The sequence below is a fragment of the Sorex araneus genome, chromosome 2, assembly GCF_027595985.1.
Source record: "Sorex araneus isolate mSorAra2 chromosome 2, mSorAra2.pri, whole genome shotgun sequence".
Classification (NCBI taxonomy): Eukaryota; Metazoa; Chordata; class Mammalia; order Eulipotyphla; family Soricidae; genus Sorex; species Sorex araneus.
The window spans coordinates 293,094,566-293,118,673 of NC_073303.1; the positions used below are offsets into that span (position 1 = coordinate 293,094,566).

The window sequence follows — 24,108 nt, forward strand, 5'->3', positions numbered from 1 at the left end:
ATCTATAAGAGGATTTGATATTCAGGCTTTAGCGAGCTAAAATGTGGGTAGTTCTGTGCAACAGGAGTTTGCCATGGAAACGTCTGCCGCTGACGGGACGGATGAAGGATGCCACACTCGGCATTCCTGCCTTACCAATCCTCAGAGCAGCTCGTGGAGGCTCCATCCCCACCTTACTCCACCATTTCTTTCTCTGCCTCTTTTATAAATGTAGCGATTTTTCCGAGACAGTATCACTGTCCACCCCCCACCCCCACCCCATCCCCCTTCCATTTTTGCTAGAATTTCCACAATGCCTAGTTTCAATGCTCCTGTTACTGTCACTCCTCTGAGCATACACCTCCAGCCTTAATTCCTTTTACCATCTGCAGGTGAAGTTTTCAACAGACCCTAGAATTGAGACCGACTCTGTCTCCATAGAGTTGTTCTACTAAGTAGCCGGAACCTTGAGCAAAACTAATTTCATTTTTGTCATTTCAGATCTGTTCCTTCCACACGCATTAAATGAAACAATCTGTAAGTCAATCCAGTGATGACTCTCCCGTGGTCAGGTTGGTTGTCGGATCCTCAAAAGCCCATCATAGTTGTATCATGATCAACTTCGTATACCACGGTGTTTAAATGGAAAAAAAAAAAAAACTTTTTAAAAAGTAATCTATCAAACTTGGGGCTGGAGTGAGAGTACAGCGGTAGGGCATTAGCCTTGCACACAGTCCACCTGGGTTTGATCCCCAACATCCCATAATCCCATATGGTTCCCCAAGCACCGCCAGGAGTGATTCCTGACTGCAGAGCCAGGAGTAAGCCCTGAGCATCGTCGGGTGAGATGCTAGGGGAAAAAAGCCAGAAAAAAAAAAAAGAAATCTATCAAACTTGAGGTTTCTATCTAGGAAAGGACTTTGGGCATGATTACTAATACATGGCAAATAAGTCAGGAGCCTCTATAGGAAAACCAATCCAGTGACCTATCATCACCATCACCATCTCTGAAGGTCCCTCTCCTTCACCGCCCTCCCCCCGAGAGCTGCACACTCTGCCACCAGCCCTGCCTCCCTGATGCCCGCTAATCTCACCCTGGAGTCGCGCCTCAGCACTCATCTGCACACAAGCAAGTCTTTCTTTAAAAAAAAATCATTTATCTATCTATCTATACATATATATATGTATTTTTTATTATTGATTTAGTTTAATTACGCTTAACTATTACAGCTTAGGTCACATGTTCAGCTTTATGGTTTCAATGTCCAATCACCAGAGCTGACCACCACCGACGTGCCCAGACCCTCCGCCAGTATCTGAGTCACTCCCAGTCCATCTCTTACGTTTCCTCCTTGTTCCCTCCCCTTGCTTGGTGATCTCAGTGATGCAATCCAGGGTCAAGGGTTTGCTCTCATTCAATACTGTCTACTCCCCGGTCTGGTCTCTGTACCACGAATGAGGGACAACAGCTGGTATTTGTCCTCCTCCCTCTCACTTCACTTAACGCAGAGCCCTCCAGTCCCATCGACATTGCAGTAAACTACAAGATTCTATCTTTTCTTGTGACTGCGTAATATTCCTATATATATATATATGGAGAGATCTATACCTATCTACCTATAGATAGATCTATGTATCTATCTATATATCTCACAGCTTCAGACTTCCCAACGCCATCTGCCCATTCATTCCGCTGTAAAGAGAGACCGCACACTTCAGAGAGCCTGAGTCCACACATCACAACCCCACCCACAGAAACCACCAATGACTCCCAACTCTAGCAAATCCTCTGGGCCTGAGAGGCACCGTGGCACTGAGCACCAGACCCACACCACTGAGCTGAGTACCTTTGGCAGTGCCTCACCCCCACCCAAAGCCTCTGAGCACTGTTGGGGAGCACCACCCAAGAATACAAGTACACATCCAAGCCCACATAGCAAGCATCCTCCTCCTCTTCTCCCCCTGTGCTCTCCTGCCAGCAGGCTACTGATCACCCTCGAGGTGATTAGCCAGACACTGCTGTGTTCAGGATCTCTGAGGCCCTTCCCTGCATTCTGACTGTCAGATTTCTCTTCCTCATTCTGCTTCCCTTCAAGGTCACAGCTTATCACAACAAATCTCCAACTGAATGACAAATATACTTTGACTAGCCTTTACCAAGGGTGCTGCACCTCTAACATTGATTCTACTGGAATTAAAATTTTTTATTATGTGTCTTCTTTATGAAACAGTAGTTCTTTGGATAAAGATCGCTTCAGAGCCACCTATGGATGATCCACATAAACTAGCATAAGTGTTTGGCCATTACTAATCATCCATAATTTTTTTTGGGGGTGGGCCCAGCTGACAGTGCTCAGGAGTGACTTCTAGGGTGCTCAGGGGACCATGTGGAACTGGGGATTGAACCCAGGCTTCCTGCATGCAAAGCATATACTTAGCCCTTTGAGTGTGCGTGCTCTCTCTCCCTCATTCTGTCTCTCTCTCCCTCATTCTCTCTCTCTCTCTCTCTCTCTCTCTCTCTCTCTGGTCTCAATTCTTCAAAATTCTCGCTCATACTGAAGAAGCTGAACTGAAAGCTAAGTGGTAGATAAGGGAATATTACTAAGAAATGTATCTTCATTGGCATCCAAAGAACTGGAACTCCTTGTTTCTCAAGACCTACCACCTGAAAATCATTACAGTGGTTTTTGGGGAGGTAAATTCCTCATGTTTTTCCTCTTAATTTTTCACATAATATTCTCAAAAATTACTTTTAGAGCAAAAAAGGGAAATGGAAAAACATAAATGCAACAAACCTATCAGAGTCAAGTTGAATGAACATGCACTATCAGTGCAAAAAAAAAAAAAAGTTTGGCTGGACCAAATGTGGAAAATCCTATCAAAAGGGTTTCCTGGCGCTCCAAGATATTTAGTACAATGCCAAATGATGGAGATACAGTATAGACCCTATCACCCACGATCTACCTGTCAAGAAACATAGACAAACGAAGTAACTCAGAGTGGAGTGGGGACATTGGTCGAGGGACGATGATGGTGGGATTTATGTTGGAACATTATATGCCTGAAATAATCTGATTCCAAATAACTTTGCAAATCACAGTGTCTTTAAAAAACTGTACAAAAAATAGAAATATTTTATATATTTAAATTTTATGTAAAAATTTAATACCAAGGGATATGATGGCAATAAAATATCTACCATAAAGCCCTTCACAACTGCAAACAAGTTTTTACTGCTTTGTGCTCAAAGTTCATAAATTCATTCCAGAAACACTGGCTCTACAGAAACTCCGATCTGCTTTGTTCAGCAAGTAGAGCAATTTGTAGGATATTACCTGTGCGACCTGTTGATATCTACCAAACATCAGCTAAAAATAGAGCCCTAAAAATAATCCGTATCAGAAGAGCCCCGCTGAGCTTCAGCCCCGGCTGTCCTGAGACACACTGATGGCCACATCCGGGGCCCACCAGTTCGCAGGGTTCTTAGGGCAGCCCTGACAGCTCGCTCCCGCTGTGACCCACGCGGCAGTGAACACGCAGCAGCTATGCAGAACGCCGCTGTCTTTACTGAACACAGCTTATTAGCGACTCCTTTAAAAACGTGTGGTCCATGGCACCAAAAAACGCTTGTAGGCAGCATTAAAAAACAAAAACAAAAACAACTTACTTTCCTCTTGATGTGTTATCTCCAGAAGTTTGCTTTGCAATTTCTAAGAGAAAGAAGAATCACAGGTGAAGAACCACTGTATTTCTAAATACACTTAACATGTGAACTAAGATATTCTGAAGGAAAAACTCCAACAAACAATCACCAGTGAGACTGGCCCCTTACTGCTGCTCGGCAGAGAGATCTTAGGAAGGCAAAGCCCACACGAACAGGGCAGGGAGAGGGTGGGCGGGGTAGGAAAAGGACGGGCAGGACAAGAGAAGGTCCCTTCCGGCAATTATCTCTATCTCACCCTGCTCCGCTTGGGCTGTATCACCATGTAGTCATCGCTGGCCCTTCCTTTGTCCTTCTTTCATTCTCTCCCTTCCTTCTTCCCTCCTTCACTCCCTCCCTTCTTTCTCTCTCCTCCCTCTTCCTTCCCTTCCTCCTGCCTCCCTTCCTTTCTATTTTGTCCTTCCTTCATTTCCTTCCCTCCCTCCCTCGCTCCCTCCCTGCCTCCCTCCCTCCTTCCTTCCTTCCCTCTCTTCCTTCTTTCCCTCCCTCCCTCCTTCCTTCCTTCCCTTCCTTTTTCTTCCTCCCTCCCTCCTTTCCTCCCTCAGTGCTCAGGAGCTACTTGGCAAACACGGGGTCGGACTTGGGTCCCCGCAGGTACCACATACACACTAGCCCTTTGAGCACCTCCCTGGCACTTGCCAGATGTGCAGCTGACCCCGGTTTGGAATCCCCAGCCCTGCTCCTTGGACACCACCAGGAGTAACTCCTGAGCAAAAAGCCAGGGAAAACCCTCGAGCAGGTGTGAGCCTAACCCTCCCCACTGCCGCACCTCCACCCTCTGCCCTGCCCTGCCAGAATTCAAAGTGGGAACTTGAAGATTTTTTTTTTTTTTTTTGGTTTTTGGGTCACACCCAGCGATGCTCAGGGGTTACTCCTGGCTCTGCACTTGGGAATTACTCCTGGCAGTGCTTGGGGGCCCATATGGGATACTAGGGATTGAACCCAGGTCAGCTGCGTGCACAACAAATGCCCTACCGCTGTACCGGTCAGCCCAGAACTTGACAAGATATTATCTGGACTTAGTGGCAGCATTATTCACAACAACACGAAGAGGGAAGTAACCCAGGGGTTCATCAACAAACGAATGGATACACCATAAGTAGTCTCTGTATAGAAGGGTGTATAATTCACCTGAAAAAAGGGATTTAAATCTGTTGTGCACAACTTGGAGAGGTGACACCAAGTGTGATAAGCCAAACACAAAAGGACAATTACTGAGACAGAGAGGAATCAAGTGCAGAGTCGGTAGCAGAACAGAGGCTGCTCAGGGCCGGGCAGGGGTGGAGTGGCCGGGGAGCAGCTGTCTCCGGGACGAGAAGCCCCAGGATGCACAGCCGCTGAGTCACAGAGACCCCACTGCACTGTGACTGTACTCAGTGGCACTGGAATGGCAACTTTTGGGGTTATGCATGTTCTAGAACAATTAAGATATTTTTAATTTAGAAAAGTTGACAGAACAGCAACTGTTGGTGAGAAACGGAGCTACTAAATCTCCTGTGCACTACTACTGATGGGGGTGCAAAATGGTAAAGGTGCTTCCTGGAGTCCCGTTGTGTCTCGTGACAATAGACCCAAACCCTGCTGTGACCCTGAGCCCACTTCCTGCAACTGCTTCCAGGGCAATGGAAACATTTGTGAACAAGAGTGAGCGTGGCCGCGGTAGCTTCATGCTAGAAACGGTTCCAGGTGCTCATATGCAGAACAATGGGTAAACTCTGGCATGTTTGTACAATTAAACATCAGTCAGCAATAAAAGGAACAAGATACTGATACATGCAGAAAGAGATAAATCTCAATTACATTATAAAAAATTATAAAGCATTATAAAGTATAAAACATTAGCATTTTAAAGTATAAAGCATTTTTATATATAAAAATGTATATTTTTATATATAATGGGATGACAGTGCTACAGTGCTACACTACTAATATATTTTATACTTTATAATGCTTTATATTTTTATATATACATTTTATAATATAAAATGTCATCCCATTGTTCATTGATTTGCTTGAGCGGGCACCAGTAACGTCTCCATTGTGAGACTTCTTGTTACTGTTTTTGGCATATCAAATACGCCATGGGTAGCTTGCTGAGCATTAGGGTAAGAAAATTAATTTTTATTTCCTTTTTGGGGGGCACACTCAGTGATACTCAGGAGCTACTCCTGACTCTGCACTCAGGAACCACTCCTGGTGCTTGGCGGGTGTCATATGGGATGCTGGGGATCGAACCTGGGTCAGCTGTGTGCAGGGTGAGCACCCTACCGGCTGTACTATCTTTCCGGCCCCCAAATTAATTTTGTAACTTATTTTTAAAAATCTGACAAGACAAAAACAGAAAAATATCACACCACTGAAAGAAGATTTAAACAAGACCCTGCTGGGTGAGTTCATTACTATAAATGGCAAAACTAACTGATGATGAAAAATAAATGAAAGAGTGGTGACCCCTGGGGGAATGGGAGTGAGAATTTGGGGAGGAAGGTAACGGCCATGTCTTGCTAGGGTCTAGGAAAATTCACGGTTATGCCTTTGTTAAAACTGTCGCCAAAGCGACAGACCAGTGAGCAGGGCGCTCGCCGTGCCTGCGGCCCACCTGGGTTCAATCCCCAGCGCCTGAGATGGTCCCCTGAGTCCTGACAGGAGTGACTCAAGTGCAGATCCAGTGACTGCCACCAGGTGTGGCCCCAAACAAAACAAACAACAGAAATAAATTCGTCAAATGATTTAATTACAATCCGGACCTTTCTTTGCATATACAAAAATACGCCAGTGGGGCTGGAGCGATAGCACAGTGGGTAGGGCATTTGCCTTGCATGTGGCTGACCCAGGTTTGAATCCCAGCATCCCATATGGTTCCCCGAGCATGGCCACGAGTAATTCCTGAGTGCATGAGCCAGAGTGCATGTGCATCGCCGGGTGTGACCCAAAAACAAAAACAAAACAAGAAAATAGCCCAAACAGGGGTCAGAGAGAACTACAGTACAGTGGGTCGGGTGCTGGCCTCTTTGCAGCCAACCCTGGTCCAACTGCCAGCACCCATATGGTCCCCTGAGCCTGCCAGCAGTAAGTCATGAGCACAGTCAGCTGCTAACCCCACCCTAGCAAAAACCAAAAAAAAAACCTCAAAAATAAAAACCCAAAACCACATACCACAAATATTGAATTTGATTTCAATGAAATATACTATAAAAGATGGACTATCATCTATAACTTGAGACTTAAGATGGACTGATGAAAACTTAGACAATGTTTTACACTACTTATATTTTAGAAAATGATGAACTGATAAACAGAGGAAGGAACAGAGAGAGAACACCAGTAAAACGTTACCTTTAGCATTATTAAGAAGGCACCATGGACATCTCCTTTCTTTTCTAATAGATAGGCAGTGACTTCATGAAGTTCATGCTTCTGAGTAATCTAACAAAGAAGAAAAGACAAGGCTTTTTGTTCACAAATCTTGGGAAGACGCTTACACCAAGGGTCAGGAAAACAAGACAATAATAAGTGCCTGCATTAGTAGTGGGCTTCTTTACAAGTTTAATATGTAAATACTTCAATTTCTAATGTATCATTTGACAGCGCTAATAACCCTAAGCTCATCTTCTCTTTTCCGCTTTATTTACTGTAGACTTAGCCTGCGGAGCTGGGGAGGCAGTTCTAAGGGCGAGAGCACAAGCTTTGCATGCGGGATGCCTGGGTCCATCACTGCCAGGAGCCATGCCTGAGTGCCCTGGAAGGAGTCCACAGCACCACTGGGCGCGAACCAAAAACCAAGGAGCACTGGAATGGGTCCAAATGAGAAAATCTGGCAAGAAAATGTAGCACACTTAAGATATTAATAATATAAACCACAAACTAGTAGGAATAATTATGAAATATATTCAACCTGTGAGAACTTAACAAAAATCAATAAACTGAGTTTCAGTATTAAGTATCAAGTCAGGAGGATAAGAAAGGGAGCAAATATTGAAATACCATAGAAAAAGTAACAATAAAGAGATTTTTTAACAAATTCCCAAACTGGCTTTGGGGTGCCGAAGAGATAGTGCAGTGGGTAGCGCTCTTGCCTTGCTGGCCATCTGCCCAGGTTCTATTCCAGCCAGAAGTGACCCCTGAGCGCAGAGCCAGGAGTAAGTCCTGGGTACAGCTGCGTGTGTCCCCACCCACCCTGCCCCCCATCTTTCTTTGAAAAGACTAATAAAGAAGAATCATATGTAGGAGTAAGAAAAAAGAGAAGTGCAATTTACTAAAATTGCTGAATAACAGGTTTAACAGATTGATGGAGAAAAACATGCAATCATCTCAGAAAATGCAGAAAAGGTATTTTAAAACGCAGCACCCAATCTTGACAAAAACAGAAATACCGAAACTGGGAATGGAACTTCCTTCACTTGAGAAAAATGATCAAAATCCTTTCATTAGCATTATATTTAATATAACACGCTAAGATACAGTCCCCTTTGAAATCAGGAACAAAGCAAGAATACACTGTTTCTGATAATAACATCCTGAAGCTCCCAAAGAACAGAAAAAAATGTTTTTGATTGGAAAGCCAACACAAAAGGCCGTATCTATTCGAAAATACTACTGCCATCTCAGGAGGCTGCCTCCACATCTCAGGCCTTCTGCTCGCTTCTCCGACCTTCCAGGGGAGGCCCGTGTTTCTGGCTGAGATCTCCAGCTGGAAGCGGAAGCAGAGTCTCCTCCTTCCCCAGCGGGCCCTGACAGCTGCCATCTCTGCAGGCGCACTTCCAAAGCTCCCGCGCGGCTCTAACTCATCACACCTCACTGCTTGCCCTGGGTGAAGACTGGCAGGGAAAGGAAGATGAACTCCCCGCTGCCTCCCTCGGGGTCTCCCAGGGAGGCGAACTACAAGGATTCACCCTCAGCACAGCCGGAGCCCCGCAGACACGACGTGGAAGACGTGCCAGAGCTCACCAAGCTCAGTGAGCAGAAACGGTAACATGGAGGGCTCTGCTTACCAGCCCGCTCTGTACACGCAGAGGACGCTGCAGTGACACCAGGTTGAGGATGTTTAACGAGTGCAAAGGAACAGTGGTACAGGTAGTCAGCAAAGCACAGGAAGGCGTAAGAGCTGGAATGAGAGCTCTGCAAGCAGAAGTAGCACAGACGGAGACTGGGGCAAGTGATGGCCTAAGAACTCAGCAGAGGCCTATTAGGACAGGAGCAGAGTGGCAGAACAACAGCTGCTGAGGAAAAGCTTGAGGGGCTCCAAGATGTAGGAAGCCTCTAGAAAATAATAGAAGATGGGGAAAAGTCTAAAAAGAAATGAACATCATGGGCCAGAGAGAGAGAGAGAGAGAGAGAGAGAGAGAGAGAGAGAGAGAGAGAGAGAGAGTGTGTAAAGGGAGGCGGGCCCTGGCCTTGCACACACATAACCTGGATTTATACTCAGCACCCCAGACGGGCCCCCCAACCCCTGCCAGGAGTGATCCCTGAGCTCAGAGCCAGGGATAAGCCCTGAGCACTGTCCCAGTGTGGCAAGAAACCAAAAAGAAAAAATAGAAAGAAAACCGAAGAAAAGCACAACTCAATTGAGAATTATGGGAGGAGTTCAAGGGGAACAATGTAAGACTCCTCGGTGTCGCTGAAGAACAGGAAGGCTAATTTGATGAAGACCCACGACTTAAAGAAATCAGAAATAACTCCCCCCAACAATGAAATCCTTGGTAAGAATTCCCCAGAGCTGAGGAGTACAGATGCTGAGATGCAAGAGGCCCAAAAAGTCCTGGTGAAAATAGACCCAAACAGAAAATCTCCAAGACACAGTATAATCAGAATGACAAAGCCAGAGAATATCGAAAGCAGCAAGACCAAAAAAGAAAACTACAAACAAAGGAAAGCCCCTAAGATTCACAACCCATCTATCCATATGAGACTCCATGAGCCAGAAGAGAATGGTGGAATATAGTGTTTTTTTCCTAAAAGGCTCAATAAAAATGAACACCTCACCAAGAATACTCTATCCAGCTAGATTATCATTCATATTTGAAGGAATGATACGGCACTTCATGGGGAGGCAACAGCTTGGGGGAATTCACATCCTTGAAACCAGTTTTGCAAGAAATGGCAAAGGAATTTCTACAAAAGACAAGACAAACTTCTCAGCACGTTGTCACTGCATATGACACTCACTCATGGTGCTTATGCTCAATCTACTAGATTAAGGAAGGTCTGTTCACTTCTAGTTTGCTGAAGAATTTTACACTTGTTCAATAAAGCATTACCCTTTTCGATGACGAATATAAATAAAATTGAATGTTCTATGCTAGATGATCTTTAAAAACTGCCTAAAGCTTCTTACTACAATATTTTACTTACTAATGCAGACATTCTAGTATTATTTATGACATACTACTTTCTAAGATAAAAGAAGTATTCCCTTTTTAGGATAAAACACACTTTTATATGTTAATAGGTCAATTTAGAGTTTCCTCTTAAATTTTTCTTAATTCTCCTCTCCTCACTCTTATTAAATTGTGTATTTGTAGGATTTATCTATTTCATGTAAAATTTTATGTGTATTGCACAGAATTATTCATATTATTAATATTTTAAACTTATATGCCTATAAAAAGAAAAGATAAGCTCTTGAAAAAATATTCATGAACTTACCATTGATTTACAATTTTGTGGAATTTTAGTTTAGTTTTATTTGTCTTTATGAGTATAGGTGTCACCTATACTCACAATTAAAATACACACAGAGAAACTTATCAGTTACAAGGCGGGGGAGGGGGTGCGGGGGGGGGGGGGGCCCGGATGGGAGGTGTACTGTGTGGGGTTTTTTTTTGGTGGTGGGATATGGCACTGGTGAAGGGATGGTTATTTCAGCATTGTATAACTGAGACTTAAGCCTGAAAGCATCATAACTTTCCACATGGTGATTCAATAAAATAAAATTCTTATTAAAAAAATAAATTAATTAATTAAATAAAATACACACACACACTAAGTATTTTTATATGGGATACAAAGGGAACAACAAATGGCCAGAGTCATTGGAGCGAGTGTTCTGTCTACAGAGCTGAGCTGATACAGGTGGGGGCCCATGGGGCACTGACAGGTGAGCACTTGGCTGAGGGGTGAAGTGTGGAATGATGGATGCCCCAAAAGTATGACTAACAGTGCTGTAAAGCCTGGTACTTCAATAAAAATGGCAAAACAACAAAACCACTGGTCATCAAAAAAATTTTAGAAATGATTTGATCAAGGAAAGAATTCCTCCTGACACAGGATAGGGCTGAGCACACTGCAAGGCCACGTTCTGTCTCTGGCACTGCACATCTCCCCACCTTCCCACGCACAGTGGGGGCAGGGGGGTAGTCCTCAGACCCAGGAACATCCTACAAGGAATTCATCCGGTTGCTGGATACAGAACATATAAAACTTAGGAACATTGGTTATAACTTAGGAGGAACCACAATACAATGTTTCAGAAACCTCCTTTCATTATAATACAACATGTATCTATTTAGAAACAGTAACGGGATCAGGGACCATGGGTGTACTGGTGATGTGGCGGAGCGGCAGAGTCATGTATCCAGAGCAAGACTCTACAGTATTAACAACGTGTCCTCAAAAATTCTGAAAAACCACAGCCACTGAATTTTGAAACTCGCTTGTCCAGGGGCAGGCAGGGGCGGTGGAGGGGGGGGGGGCAGAGCATGAGACACTGGTGGAGGGAAGCTGAGAGTGGTGGGATTGATGTCAGACTACTGTATGCCCGAGACTCAACTTGCAATAACTTCATAGATCACAACTGTTTAAATATTGAAAAAAAAATTAAAAGAAAATATGTGCACGATCCTTATGTGAAAGATTATATAAAAGTCGAAAATCTCGGAAGGAGAGAGAAGGAAAGCTGTAACACCTCAGCCCAGAGCCCGGGGGACTGAGCGGCTACTCGCCAGTGCTGGGGGCGGAGCCAGCGCCTCACCCACTGGCTCGTGCTCTGTGGCTGTCTGCCTCGGCCTCGTCACGGCACTTCAGGACATCCATGCCCGTGAGGCTGAGCACTCAATGCCCTGATACATCAGCCTTCCCTGAATTAATCGACAAATTCAGTGCATTTCAGCAGCCTCCACACCCAACCTGAGTCACCGCACCACAACTCCTGAAGCACGTGGCCACTTAAGCGGCTGTAGGATAACATTGGTTTATCCTTTCTGCCTTGCCACAGGGAGCTTAGGTTTATTGGGTTACTCCTATCACAGTGCTCTCAATCCTCTGTTTATTTGTAACCTCTTTCTTTGTGTTTTGTTAACTTGTAAATATTGCTTTTCTCTTTTCCTTAAGTCCTTTGCATAGTTAATTCAAATCAATGTCCTTTTTGTATGGACAAAGGAATACAGTTAATGCTATGCTTTTGTAACTTGGGAGTTAATTGATTCCAAATGATATTCACTCCTGGGCATCAATTCTCTTGACTTAAGCCTCAGTTGGCCTTACTTCCTAGTACCACAGAAGCAGAGTCCCGGTAAGGGATGAGATGAACCCAGGGCAAGCTGTGAGCTATTCTGGCATCAAAGTGGGCCAGGCCAAAGCACCATAATACTTAACTATAAGTTAGGAGCATGGTCATGGACAAATTTTGTCATGATCCAAAAAGTAACAATTAGATAGGACCCTGCGAGGGTTCGAAAGATTAATGGGGCCTGAGCACTGTAGTCTGAGATCTACAGCGAGATGTTCCAGAAAAGCCACCCTACAAGCTTAATGTATCTCTTACTATGTCCATACAAAATGAGTAATATTAAGAAATAGAATTAAGATGTTAATTATGATGTCAATTAAGTTATTGGACTAAGGAGAGGAGAAACACCCCTAGGTGGCATTTCCCTCCCTTGAGCCTGATCCATCAGGAAGGGCTTTTGATATGTTGATTGTGCTACCTGCAGGGGTGTGCAGGAAGTTGGGGAGAGACCAGGGCAGCAAGATGGAGTGCAGAGAGACTAGCAAGGGAGACAGACGGAGAAGAATGTAGGGGAAGAATGCAGGAGCAGGCGCGTGGAGAAATGAGACGAGGCTATGAGAGGGAGTGCAGAAAGATGAGCGGGAGAGACAGGAGGAGACGGGAATGAGGGGCAGTGTGAGGCTAGAATGGGGGGCTTAGTGAGTCTGGGACAGGTGCGTGGGGAGAATGGAATAAATGGCAACTGATCAACAACCAGCCTGGTGGCCTCATTTCCTCCTTCGTCTGCCCATGGCATCCTGGGTGGGGGAGCGGTCTGACTCTACCGAACTCAGGCAGGGAGGGAGAGAGCCGTGCGGGACCCCCTAGCTGCCCCAAAGATTACACATGTGACAATGCAACAGATCTACTCAACAAATGACAGGCAGTTATTCTTCCTGTCATTCTGTGAGGATGGGCAGAGAAGACAGAGAGCAACCTCAGGCTAATCCCTCAGTATCTTCTGGGGGAATAACCACAAAGACTCACCCCCAGCACCGAGAGAACACTAGAAAACCTATGGGGAAAACATGCAGAAGCCCACCAAGCTCTCCAAGGAAAAGCGATATCACCAAGGGCATACACAGCACCAATAAATCCTCAAATAATGTCTTTAGTGACACTAGGATGAGGATGCTCAATGAGTTCAAATAAATACTAGCCCAAGAAAGTAGGAGAATCAAAATGAAAAACTACTACCGTCAAAAATGACAAAAATAAAGAACATGGTAGGTGATATTAAAAAAAAAAACATCATAGACGCTCTGGACACAGCAAAATAACAGAAACTGAGGAAAAGATTGAGGAGGTCCTAGATGAGGAGGAAAATGGTCAGGAGCAGCAGAAGGTGGAAAATAGCGTGAGATGGACAGCATACCAGAGAACTATGGGACGGGTTCAAGAGGAAAATGGAAGAATCACCAGACACTGAAGAAAAGGAAGGCAAACATGATGCAGGAAAAACAGTCAAAGAAACCATCAGTAAGAACTTCCTAGAGCTGAGGATTACAGGCCCCACCATCCAAGAGGCCTGAGGGGCTCTGGTGAATACAGGTCCACTCAGGAATACGCCAGGACACATTATACTCAAAATGACAAAATCCAAGGGGAGAGACAGTACTTGAAAGCAGCAAGATCAAAAAAGGAACTTACATACAAAGGAAAGCCCATAAAATGTACAACAGATCTATCAAATGAGAGTCTATGAGCCAGAAGAGCATGGAAGGATCTAGTACTAAAACTCAGTGAAATGAACACCTCACCAAGAATACGTTATCCACTTAGATTATCACCAAATTTGAAAGAATGATACAGAGACTCTTGGACAGGCAACAGTTTAGAAAATTCATGACCTGGAAACCAGTTTTGCAAGAAGCGCCAAGAGTTTCTTTAAAAGGACAGGAGAAACTTCCCGTCATGTTGCATTTGAGTCTGGTACTCACTAATGGTGCATATGGTTATCCTCTACTAGATTAAGAAAGGTTAAAAACACAGTTAGTAATTAACCATCACAAATTGACTTTTATTGATTTTCTGATAATCCTATATTTCATTCCTTTAAGTTTTATTGGACCAAGGAATGTGAAATAGATCTGTTACATGACTGCCAAAGAGGCAAGCTGGGGGTGGGGGAAAACCTGGGGCTATTGTTAGAGAGAAGGGGACAGTGATGGTGGGATTGGTGTTGGAACACTGTATGTTGGGAAAAAAACTCTATTATGAACAACTCTGTAAATCATGATGTCTCAATAAACATCCTGGGGGCAGTGGGGGGGGCAGGGGGAAGATAGGACTATAAATCAGCAGGGAAGGCAAAAGCTTGAGGAAAATGGGAAAATCATATGAAATGATCAATCAGAGAACAGGAAATCCAATGGGTCATTAAACACGGAAAAATGCTAGTATCATCTCTGAGACCATTTCATACCAGCAAAAATAAGTTTATAAGTAGGAGGAATCAGTAAGGATATGAAAAAACAGAGGGCACCAAAAATTGAAGAAAACAGAAGCAAAAAATAAAAAAACAAACCCAGGAAATTAACTTGGCAATAACTGCATCAAGAAGCTGCCGCATGATGTAAGGAGTCCCACTGCCGGGCACAGTGCTCACAGGGACCTGCCATGCTGCTTTGGGATGACAATGTTGGGGGTCATGCACTGCAGCCTTGCCTGTGAGGGCGGAAGGTGGAAGACCATCTGAGTGCCCCGCAGTGGGGAAAGGAAGGGTGGCCCACTTGTCCAACAGTTATGCTATGACCATTAAAACAAATGGGCTAGAGCTAGCTATGTGTGACGAATATAACAAGTGATACAAGAAAAAGCATTAAACAAACAACAAAAGCAGAGTGCTCAGGACTGAGATGCAGAACCACTGATAGGAAAACCTAAAAACACATAAAGCGAAATGCTGTGTTTCATAGGAAAATACATACCTAAGAAAAAAAATTTCACTGGAGAGGAAAGATAAGGTCCTTCGGTAGCCTCAGCCGAGGGAGGAGCAGAATGAATGTAGGGCATTCTAGTGCTAAAGACAGCCAGCAAAGAGCCTGCTCCCAGCACGGCCAGGTGCTAACGTCTATCCAACTGAATTGGTGGGTACGCGTGTAGCCTGACCAGGGGTGCTGGCAAACCAGAAACAGGTTCTTTACTCGAATTTGTCACTTAAGAGGTGGTGCACCCAGGGGGGCTCGGAGAGCCATGCGGTGCCAAGTGGGAATTCAGGTCATCACACAAGTGCTGCTTGAGTTCTGTCTCCAGGAAGGGTCTTGCCCTCTTGAAGTTAGGCTCTCTCCCCCTTTCCTAGGCCATGAAGCTTGAGCAGCAACAGGAACGGGCAGGTGCTGCTGACTCGACTAGATCCCTCGGGTCAGTGGAGCAGGAAGAACATGCACAGGCTCTCAGGTGGCCCTTGACTCCTAAGGAGCAGCCACTTACTGAGCTGCGAAGAGGAGAGAAGCCACCTCTTGCCCTCTGCATTCTGCATCTTACCTGAATCGTCTCTTCGAGCCGGTAGCCCTCCAGGACTTGCAGAGTGTCGATAACTTGGCTGGGGTTAAACTGACACAGCAGCTCAATGAACTGCTCTGTAATGCAGGGAGATATCTGCAGTGATTCTTGATTTATGTGAATACCTTCCCTGAAAAAAAAAAAAACAAAACAGAAAAGACGGGAGAGTAGCATTATGTAGTTACAATTGTAATTGAGGTAAACTATACGTTCTACTAAAATCAAGACTGCCTTCTGATGAGATAAAATTGTGAGCAAATTCTCAGTGTTTCCTCAGTTTTTGGGCAAACTATATATAACATTAGAGGCATTCTAAATCACAATATTTCCCAATTTGCATTGAACAATGAAGAAAATGATGTTCTGTAGAGGAAGTATTGAATCGTACTGTAAGTTATACTATGTTTTATCCATAATACTGTACTTAATACTGTACTTAGCACTATAACTTATACTATACGGAATACTATACTTTACACCTAAGAAAGACAGGGATGGAGCAGAATACAGGTGTTAAAGCACTTGCTTTGCAGGCCACTGATGCTGGCTCATCCACAAGGTTCTCTGAGCACTGCCAGCAATGACCCCTTGAGCCCAGAGCCAGAAGTAATTCCCGAGCACTTCTAGGTGAGCCCCCACCCCAGAAGACAACCTGGTTCACTGTTAACAATTCAACCACAAGCAACTAGACATTAATACATCATCTTCCACTCTCAGAACTGCTCCCTTTTATACGTGCTCCATAGCACCAACAATATCATAATCTATTTTTTTGGCTTGGACTCTAGTGGTACTCTGGGGCTATGTGGTGTTGGGGACCAAACCTCAGACCTCACATGCGCAAGGTATGTACCCTGCCACCCAGGCCACATCCCTCACCCACAAATTCATCTTTATCTGTCTTCTCTCTGAGTATGAACTCCGAGTGGGCAGACACCAGGGATTTCCTCACTGATGAATTCTCAAAGCCTATCATGGTTGCCATGGTGATGGTTAAAAACTAATGTAAATTGCAGATGAAAGCTTGGTATTCATGGGTTCACTTGACTTGTATGTCAACTGGTCACCACACCCTCTTCATACTGGCTCTCCCATGCCCACAGAGGTAGGACATATTCTGGTGGCTGTATGGTGACTGCTGGCCCCAAGAAAAATCAATTGCTGACCATCGAAGACCTAAAAACCATCATCTCTCTCATATCAAAAGAGGACAAGCAGCTAAGAGTTCTCAATGATTGTGTTTTAAGAAAAAAGCTTGAAAATCCTAAGGTGTCCCTTGAAAAATGACAAAATTCTACAGGTCATCATGAAATTGATAAACAGAGAATAAATGAAATTAAATTTCTTGGTCAACCACTTAAAAATGACAGTGAAGATGCATTCATGAAATTATATGAAAATAAACCATGACATGAAGTATTTTGGTACTTAACATGTTGATATTAGCCATCACTTGAAGGTGGCGGGGGAGGGGGGAACCACAATACTTTAAACGTGTAATTTTCTAATTCCTTTTTAATGATTATTCTCAGTGTGTCTGCCTATACTTATAATAAATTATTTGGTTTCATCTACCAAACAAACAAAAGACAATTCTTTCCAAGATTTTGATCTTCTAGAATTCCACAATAAAGAACTGGAGATAAAAAGAAGATTAAAAAAAAAAAAACAACCTCCTGGGGAAACTGATCTGCAGAAAGACAAAGGCAGGTGATCCACAGCGACACTTGCCAGATTTTCCCATTTTGTGACATACAGAACAAAGTATCGTGAAGAAGGGCGGGTCACCCTGGAGTCTGGGCCCTGCAGCTGAGGGGGTCACCTTCACACACACCCAGAACCCGGGCAGCACTCGAGTGGCTAGCGCCGCAGGACGCTCTGCGCTCCAGGGAGAGTGGCCGGGTGTCAGGAACAGTCTACCAGCGACTGGGCAGGAAGACGGGCCAGGAATCACACGGGGACGCAGGACCCCTTAGCTAAGCCTCGGGCCTGGCCCCCCGTCAGACAGAGGCTGGGTCAGGACTTGGAGCTCTGCTGCTGGGGACCTTCCATATTTGCTGATGGGTAATTTTTATTGCTCTTTGTTCTCTGTTTATGGGTCACACAGGGCAGGGCTTGGGGATTCCTCTTGGCGCTGCACTCTGGGATCACCCCTGGCAGACTTGGGGACCATATGGGATGCTGGGGATTGAATCCGGGCCAGCGGCGTGCAAGGCAAGTAAGTGCCCTCCCCGCTTCTATCACTCCAGCCCTGCTGGGTTAATTCCAGTGAGGACCACCTCAAAGTGGGCTGCAAATTCCAGACATTCAAGTTTCCCTTCTTTGTTCTCATACTTCACATCTGCTGCTGGTGTAGAATTTTGTTAGGTGACATATTCTTTACAGAGACCATCATCTTCATCCTGAGAATGGGACTTGGCAACGCTACATGAGTCTCTACACTAGACAATCAACTCAGCACAAACTGTCACCTCGCTCCCTGTTTCCCCAGCAGGAGCAAAGTCTTGGCACCTAAAAGACAGGTGTTCCATCCTCGGGCAGGACGGAAGTGACTGGCAACGGGGAGAATCGGGGGAACCAAACAGCTCACGGAGGGGGAAGAAGCACCAGGACTAGAGCAGTGCCATCCCTGAGAGCCGGGAATACACCGGCTGCTTTTTCATTTTCCCTATATGGGACCTGGGCTGCATCTCGGGAAAGCAGTACTCGGAAAAGAGGAAGGGAAAACCTGCTCCGCGTCACTCCACACTCAAAGGAGCCAGCGCCCTTTCTTCCCAGTGGGGGGCCACCCCACCGTAGGTGCCGCGGCTGTATTATCTACGCCAGATTTCTGCTAATACGGCTTCTACATGCAAGACTGCAGAGCAAATTAAGATTAGTCATACGCATCTGCCGCATGGCAGGATTTAATTTCTCTCCAGAACACTTATTGACAAAACCCTTTATAAGTACTAAAGACGTGAATATGCATCAAACCAAACAAATCACCCGAATGAATAGATTCTGATGCATTCATTAGTGAGGGAAATAATGTCTGCTGGGAACCGGGCAGGCACCATCAACATAATCAAAACTCTAATAAATAAACCGCAGCATTAATGAATTTATAGTCATTTGTTGCTCAGTCCGACACGTAAGTACAATCTATTATTACCATTTTGCAAAGCTATTTCTGCTTTTAGTACCGACATGTTTTGCCATATACTCACTGTGAACTTAAATGCTGTCACAACAAATGAACTGTATCTATTGCTTGGGGAATCTATTTTCATAACAACAACGGCCTTATAAGGTATAAATTAACTATATATACAGACCGCCAGTGTCCTTCTAGACTGTCCTACAAGCCAGCCCACTGCACAAAGGACCTAAATCTGGATGTGACCCTGGCAGGGCTCCTCTGAGAATTCCCGGCAGCAGGCACACACGGGTGTGTGTGTGTGTGGGGGGGGGGGCAGCCAGCAGCTGCGTCCCAAAGGGAACTGGAGGGGCAAATCCTTTCTCGCCCAAGCTGTTGGCCTCAATTCATGCAAGTAATTTGTGGTTGGAGGATTAACCCAGTTCTCCTCAAAACGATCATCAGATCTTTCTACATACAAATGCCGTCAGTATTTCAGGAGCCTGTTAATTCTACTGAAGATACTATCTACACAGCAAAAATAACTTAAAGGAAAATAGATTGAAGGCTGTAGAGATAGTACAGCAGGTAAGGTTTTACTCTGCATGAGGCGAACCCGGGTTCGATCTCAGACAAAACTAATTTGAAAAGAGATATGCACATCTATATTTACCGCACACTATTTTCATAGCCACGCTACAGAAACAACCCAAGGGCCCATTCACAGGTGAGTGAATAAAGATATGGTGTGTGTACTTGTATATATTCACACGCATAGTTATTTTGAAAAATGAAATTTTTTTTTGGAAAAAGAGGTTAGGTGGTAGGGGGGGTTACATCTGGCCATTGTCAGGGGTCATTCCTGGCGGTGTTTGGGAGACCTCAATGTAATACTGGGGGTCAAACCGGGATCATCGAATGCAAGGTAAATACCTTAATCCCTGGTCTATCTCCCCAAGCTCCAAAAAAATTATATCTTTTTTGCAGTACTATGACCGAACAGGATGAACAGTCATGCGCAGCAAATTCAGCCAGCAGGTGAGAGATAAGCACTGGCTGATCTCACTCATATATGAGACATAAAGAAATAAAGCAAAATAACAGACAAAGCCAAAGGAAAATAAATCTTTGGAATCTGAGTGTAGAACTGAGGTTACAAACAGAGTGAAGGGATGGATGAACTCTAGGAGAACAATACTGTCACTTTAACGGTACATGTTGTGTGCTGTGGCAAAATATATCTTGAAGAGATATGAAACTGTATCCCTAATACATGTATTATCTTGTAAATCCATATTATTCAATTATAATAAAAAAAATAGAGACTGTAAGGACAGTAATGGAGCTCAAAGTCAGGTCTAGCTGAAAGGAGGGCTCAGAGTGGCCTCAAGTTTACTCGTGTGGGGAGGAGATTCGGGCCATACCCTCATGGTATTCGGGGACTATCATGATTGAGGCAGTGCTTGGAAAATCATATGTAATGCTGCGGATCAGGGCTACCACAAGCACAGTTAGTACCCCAACCCCTGCACTATCTCACTGGCCCCAACCTGACTAAAGTTTAGTCAAGGGTAGAATCAGTGGCAAGTCTCAATTTCACAAAGCAAAAGAATAGCTGTAGATTTGGCCAATGTCAATGGTGAGGTTATTCTAGGTCATGTTGCTTTCGGGGGAAGAGGAACGAGGAAGGGGTGTGGGTGCCGTGCTTCGCTCTGAGGGAGGTAGAAAGGGCCATGTAATTAAAAATAATCTGACAGGAGGGAACCATGTAGGACAAGTTCATTTAGAGTGATTAGGGCTAGTTAAAGGAGATAAAAATACACTAGCTTCCCAAGTAAAACTCTTTGTGGTTTGGTAGAAAATAAGCCAACTTTCAATCGCCTTGAGATGCCATCTCAAGTTGGTGAGAATGGATAACCTCAACAAGACAAGAAACAACGCATGCTAAAAAAGATGTGGAGACAACACAATTTCATACACAACTGGTGGGAACAGAAATTGGCTTCACACTGTAGAAAACAGCAGGATGCTTTCCTCCAATGTTTAATAATAGGATTAACAAAGATTCAACTATTCCACTTCTGGGTATTTTATACGAATATAAAAAGTTGAATATGAAGAGAGAGGTGCATCCCAATATTCACTACAGCGTTATTTACAATAACCAAGATGTGGGAAAAAACAGGGACTCAACAATGAATAAATGAATAAAGGAAGTGTGATACAGACACACAATGGGACACCACACAGGTAGAAAAAGAGCTGAGGCCTTGCCCTTTGACACATGGATTCACTTTGAAGGGATTTTGTCGAGTGAAACAAGTCAAATGGAAAAAGACAAATACAGAATGATTTCATTCACAAGTGGAAGAAAAAAATTGATGAAATAAAACACAACAAGAATTTTTTAATCTTTTTGGTTACTAGATTGGAAGGGGGGTCAAAATGGAAGGGAAAATGGGTGAAGGGGGTTAACTTGATGGTGGTAGATGGAGACTATTGGATCTAACTATTGGTGGTTAACACGGTGGTGGTAGGCTTTCAATGAATAGATAATAGTATATACAGATGTCAAAGTACATATAAAACCATATATAAAACTTCTGTAATGTTATAAACCAGTTATCTCATGTATTTTTTTTCCCTACTGAGCTCTTGAGAAAGAGTTCAGTAGGGAAAAAAAAATACATATACTATGTTCTATTCCTTGAAAGTCTACCACCACCATGTTAACCACCAATAGTTAAATCCAGTAGTTTCCATCTACCACCATCGCCCTACCCGCTGTGCTATCGCTCCAGCCCCCTGCTCCAAAGAGCTTTAATTTATTCAAGTCTAATTTAATAAGATCTCACTCTGAACATCTGGCTCTGTACTCAGGGATCACTCCTGCTGGTGCACGGGGGACCACATGGGCTGCCAGGGACCAATCTTGGTCCGCCACATGCAAGGCAAGTGCTCTACCTACTCTACTTATGAACAAGTTGAGAGTCAAACTTTTATATACTTATAGTTTCCTTACTTTTGGTCTAATTTATCAGAACATTTTCTTTTTTTTTTGGGGGGGGAGGCGTCTACACCCAGGGTTACTTCTAGCTTTGAGCTTAGGAATTACTCCTGATCATATGAGATGCTGGTAATCGAACCCGGGTGGTCAGCTGCGTGCAAGGCAAATGTCCAACCCGCTATGATATTGCTCCAGCCCCCAGAACATTTTCTTATGATAGTATTTTTACAGTGTTCATTCTATTCAATAGTTTTATTCTTTCCATAGTCTTATCTTTCCTAATATTTATCACAACTGGAGCGATAGCACAGTGTGTATGGCGTTTGCCTTGCATGCAGCTGACTCGGGTTCGATTCCTCTGTCCCTCTTGAAGAAAGTACCCTGCTTGCATGGCAGAGCCTGGCAAGCTACCCGTGGCATTTTCAATATGCCAAAAACAGTAACAACAAATCTCACAATGGAGACCTTACTGGTGCCCGCTTGAGCAAATTGATGAACAACGGGATGACAGTGCTACGACAGTGCAGATTCCTAAACTTTTTATTATTTTAGGTAGCACTATGGGCTGGAGTGACAGCACAGCAGGTAGGGCATTTGCCTTGCATGCGGCCGACCCGGGTTCGATTTCTCCACCCCTCTCGGAGAGCAGGGCAAGCTACCAAGAATATCTCGCCCACATGGCAAAGCCTGGCAAGCTCTCTGTGGTGTATTAGATATGCCAGAAGCAGTAACAAGTCTCACAATGGAGACATTACTGATGCCCACTCAAGCAAATCGATGAGCAATGGGATGACAGTGATACAGTGATACTGAACTCTTGAAGGGTCTTACTTAAATTATAGCTTTCAAATCTAGGTCTAGGTAATAACAGAACAAGACCTTTTATTTGTGATTTGTGAAGTTAAAGTGGCGGTTCCAATGTCAGAGCAAGTAACTATTAATATTTATAATACATAATACATAATACTAATTTCGCTATTAAATAAAAGACTTGCTCACCATTGTCTTTCATATTACACATGAAAACTCAATGTCCTTCCTCTATCCTATCAGTGAGAATCGTTCCAGATTGGGTTAAAGGACTTGGCTAAACAAATGCTGGGGAACCCAGCAATACCACTTCTGGGAATATATCCCAGAGAAGCAAAAAAGTATAGTTGAAATGACATCTGCACTTATATGTTCATCGCAGCACTGTTTATAATAGCCAGAACCTGGAAAAAACCCGAGTGCCCAAGAACAGATGACTGGTTAAAGAAACTTTGGTACATCTACGTAATGGAATATTACGCAGCTGTTAGAAAAGATGAAGTCATGAATTCTGCATGTAAGTGGATCAACATGGATGCGAAACATGCTAAGCGAAATGAGTCAGAAAGAAAGAGACAGACAGAAAGATTGCGCTCATCTGTGGAATATAAAATAACAGAGTAGGAGACTAACACCCAAGAATAGTAGAAATAAGTACCAGGAGATTGGCTCCATGGCTTGGAAGCTGGCCTCATATGCTGGGAGAAAAGGCAGTTCAGATAGAGAAGGGAACATAAAGTAAGCTCTGGTTGGAGGGCCCGCTCGGAAGGGGAGATGCGTGCTGAAAGTAGACTACAGACTGAACACGATGACCACTCAATACCCCTATTTCGGACCACAACACCCAAAAGGAGAGCGAGAGAGAGAGAACAAAAGGGAATGCCCTGCCACAGAGGCGAGGGGGGGAGGGGGCGGATGGGGTTGGGAGGTGGGAGGGATACTGGGTTCACTGTGGTGGAGAATGGACACTGGTGGAGGAAGGGGTGCTCGAACATTGTATGAGGGAAACTCAAGTATGAAAATGTGTAAATCTGTTACTGTACCCTCATGGTGACTTACTAATTAATAAAAATAAATAAAATAAATAGTGACTTCATATTAAGTTACATACCCAGTTTTGCATTAACATTTCTTTGATTAAAATAGGTTTTGCAGAGGAGAAGTTTAAGAAATCATGCTCTAATATATTTTTAAATTTTTATATAAAAGACCTGTATCTGATACAGGAGGCTGCTTTGCCTCATTTCATGCCTAGTGGGGTAGAATGTTTTCCTATCATGCAAGAAAATATTAATAAATATACTTGAAAAAAATGCTGGGGAAGAGGGCTAGTTCCTAAGAGAACTGATCTGGCTCCAGAGGAAATAAGGGAGAGGAATGGAAGGACTCTGACTTCGGGAAAGAGGTGCACTGCCTCCAGAGACAGGCTAGGGTGAGGGTGGCTCTTTCCCTAGCTCCATTCTCCTCAGCCCTCCCGGCCTCCT

The 24,108-nt window shown here is 44.1% G+C and overlaps 1 protein-coding gene across 1 annotated transcript in view; it reads right to left on the reverse strand.

Annotated features, from left to right (window-relative positions):
* VPS8 (VPS8 subunit of CORVET complex) overlaps positions 1 to 24,108 on the reverse strand; it is a 262,990-nt gene that overhangs the window by 67,485 nt on the left and 171,397 nt on the right. The window contains exons 36-38 of the mRNA XM_004603039.2: positions 15,672 to 15,819; positions 7,037 to 7,126; positions 3,647 to 3,689 (exon numbers count right to left, since the gene is read on the reverse strand). Of these exons, the coding sequence (XP_004603096.2) occupies positions 3,647 to 3,689; positions 7,037 to 7,126; positions 15,672 to 15,819 (281 nt within the window). The remainder of the gene's footprint in view (positions 1 to 3,646; positions 3,690 to 7,036; positions 7,127 to 15,671; positions 15,820 to 24,108) is intronic.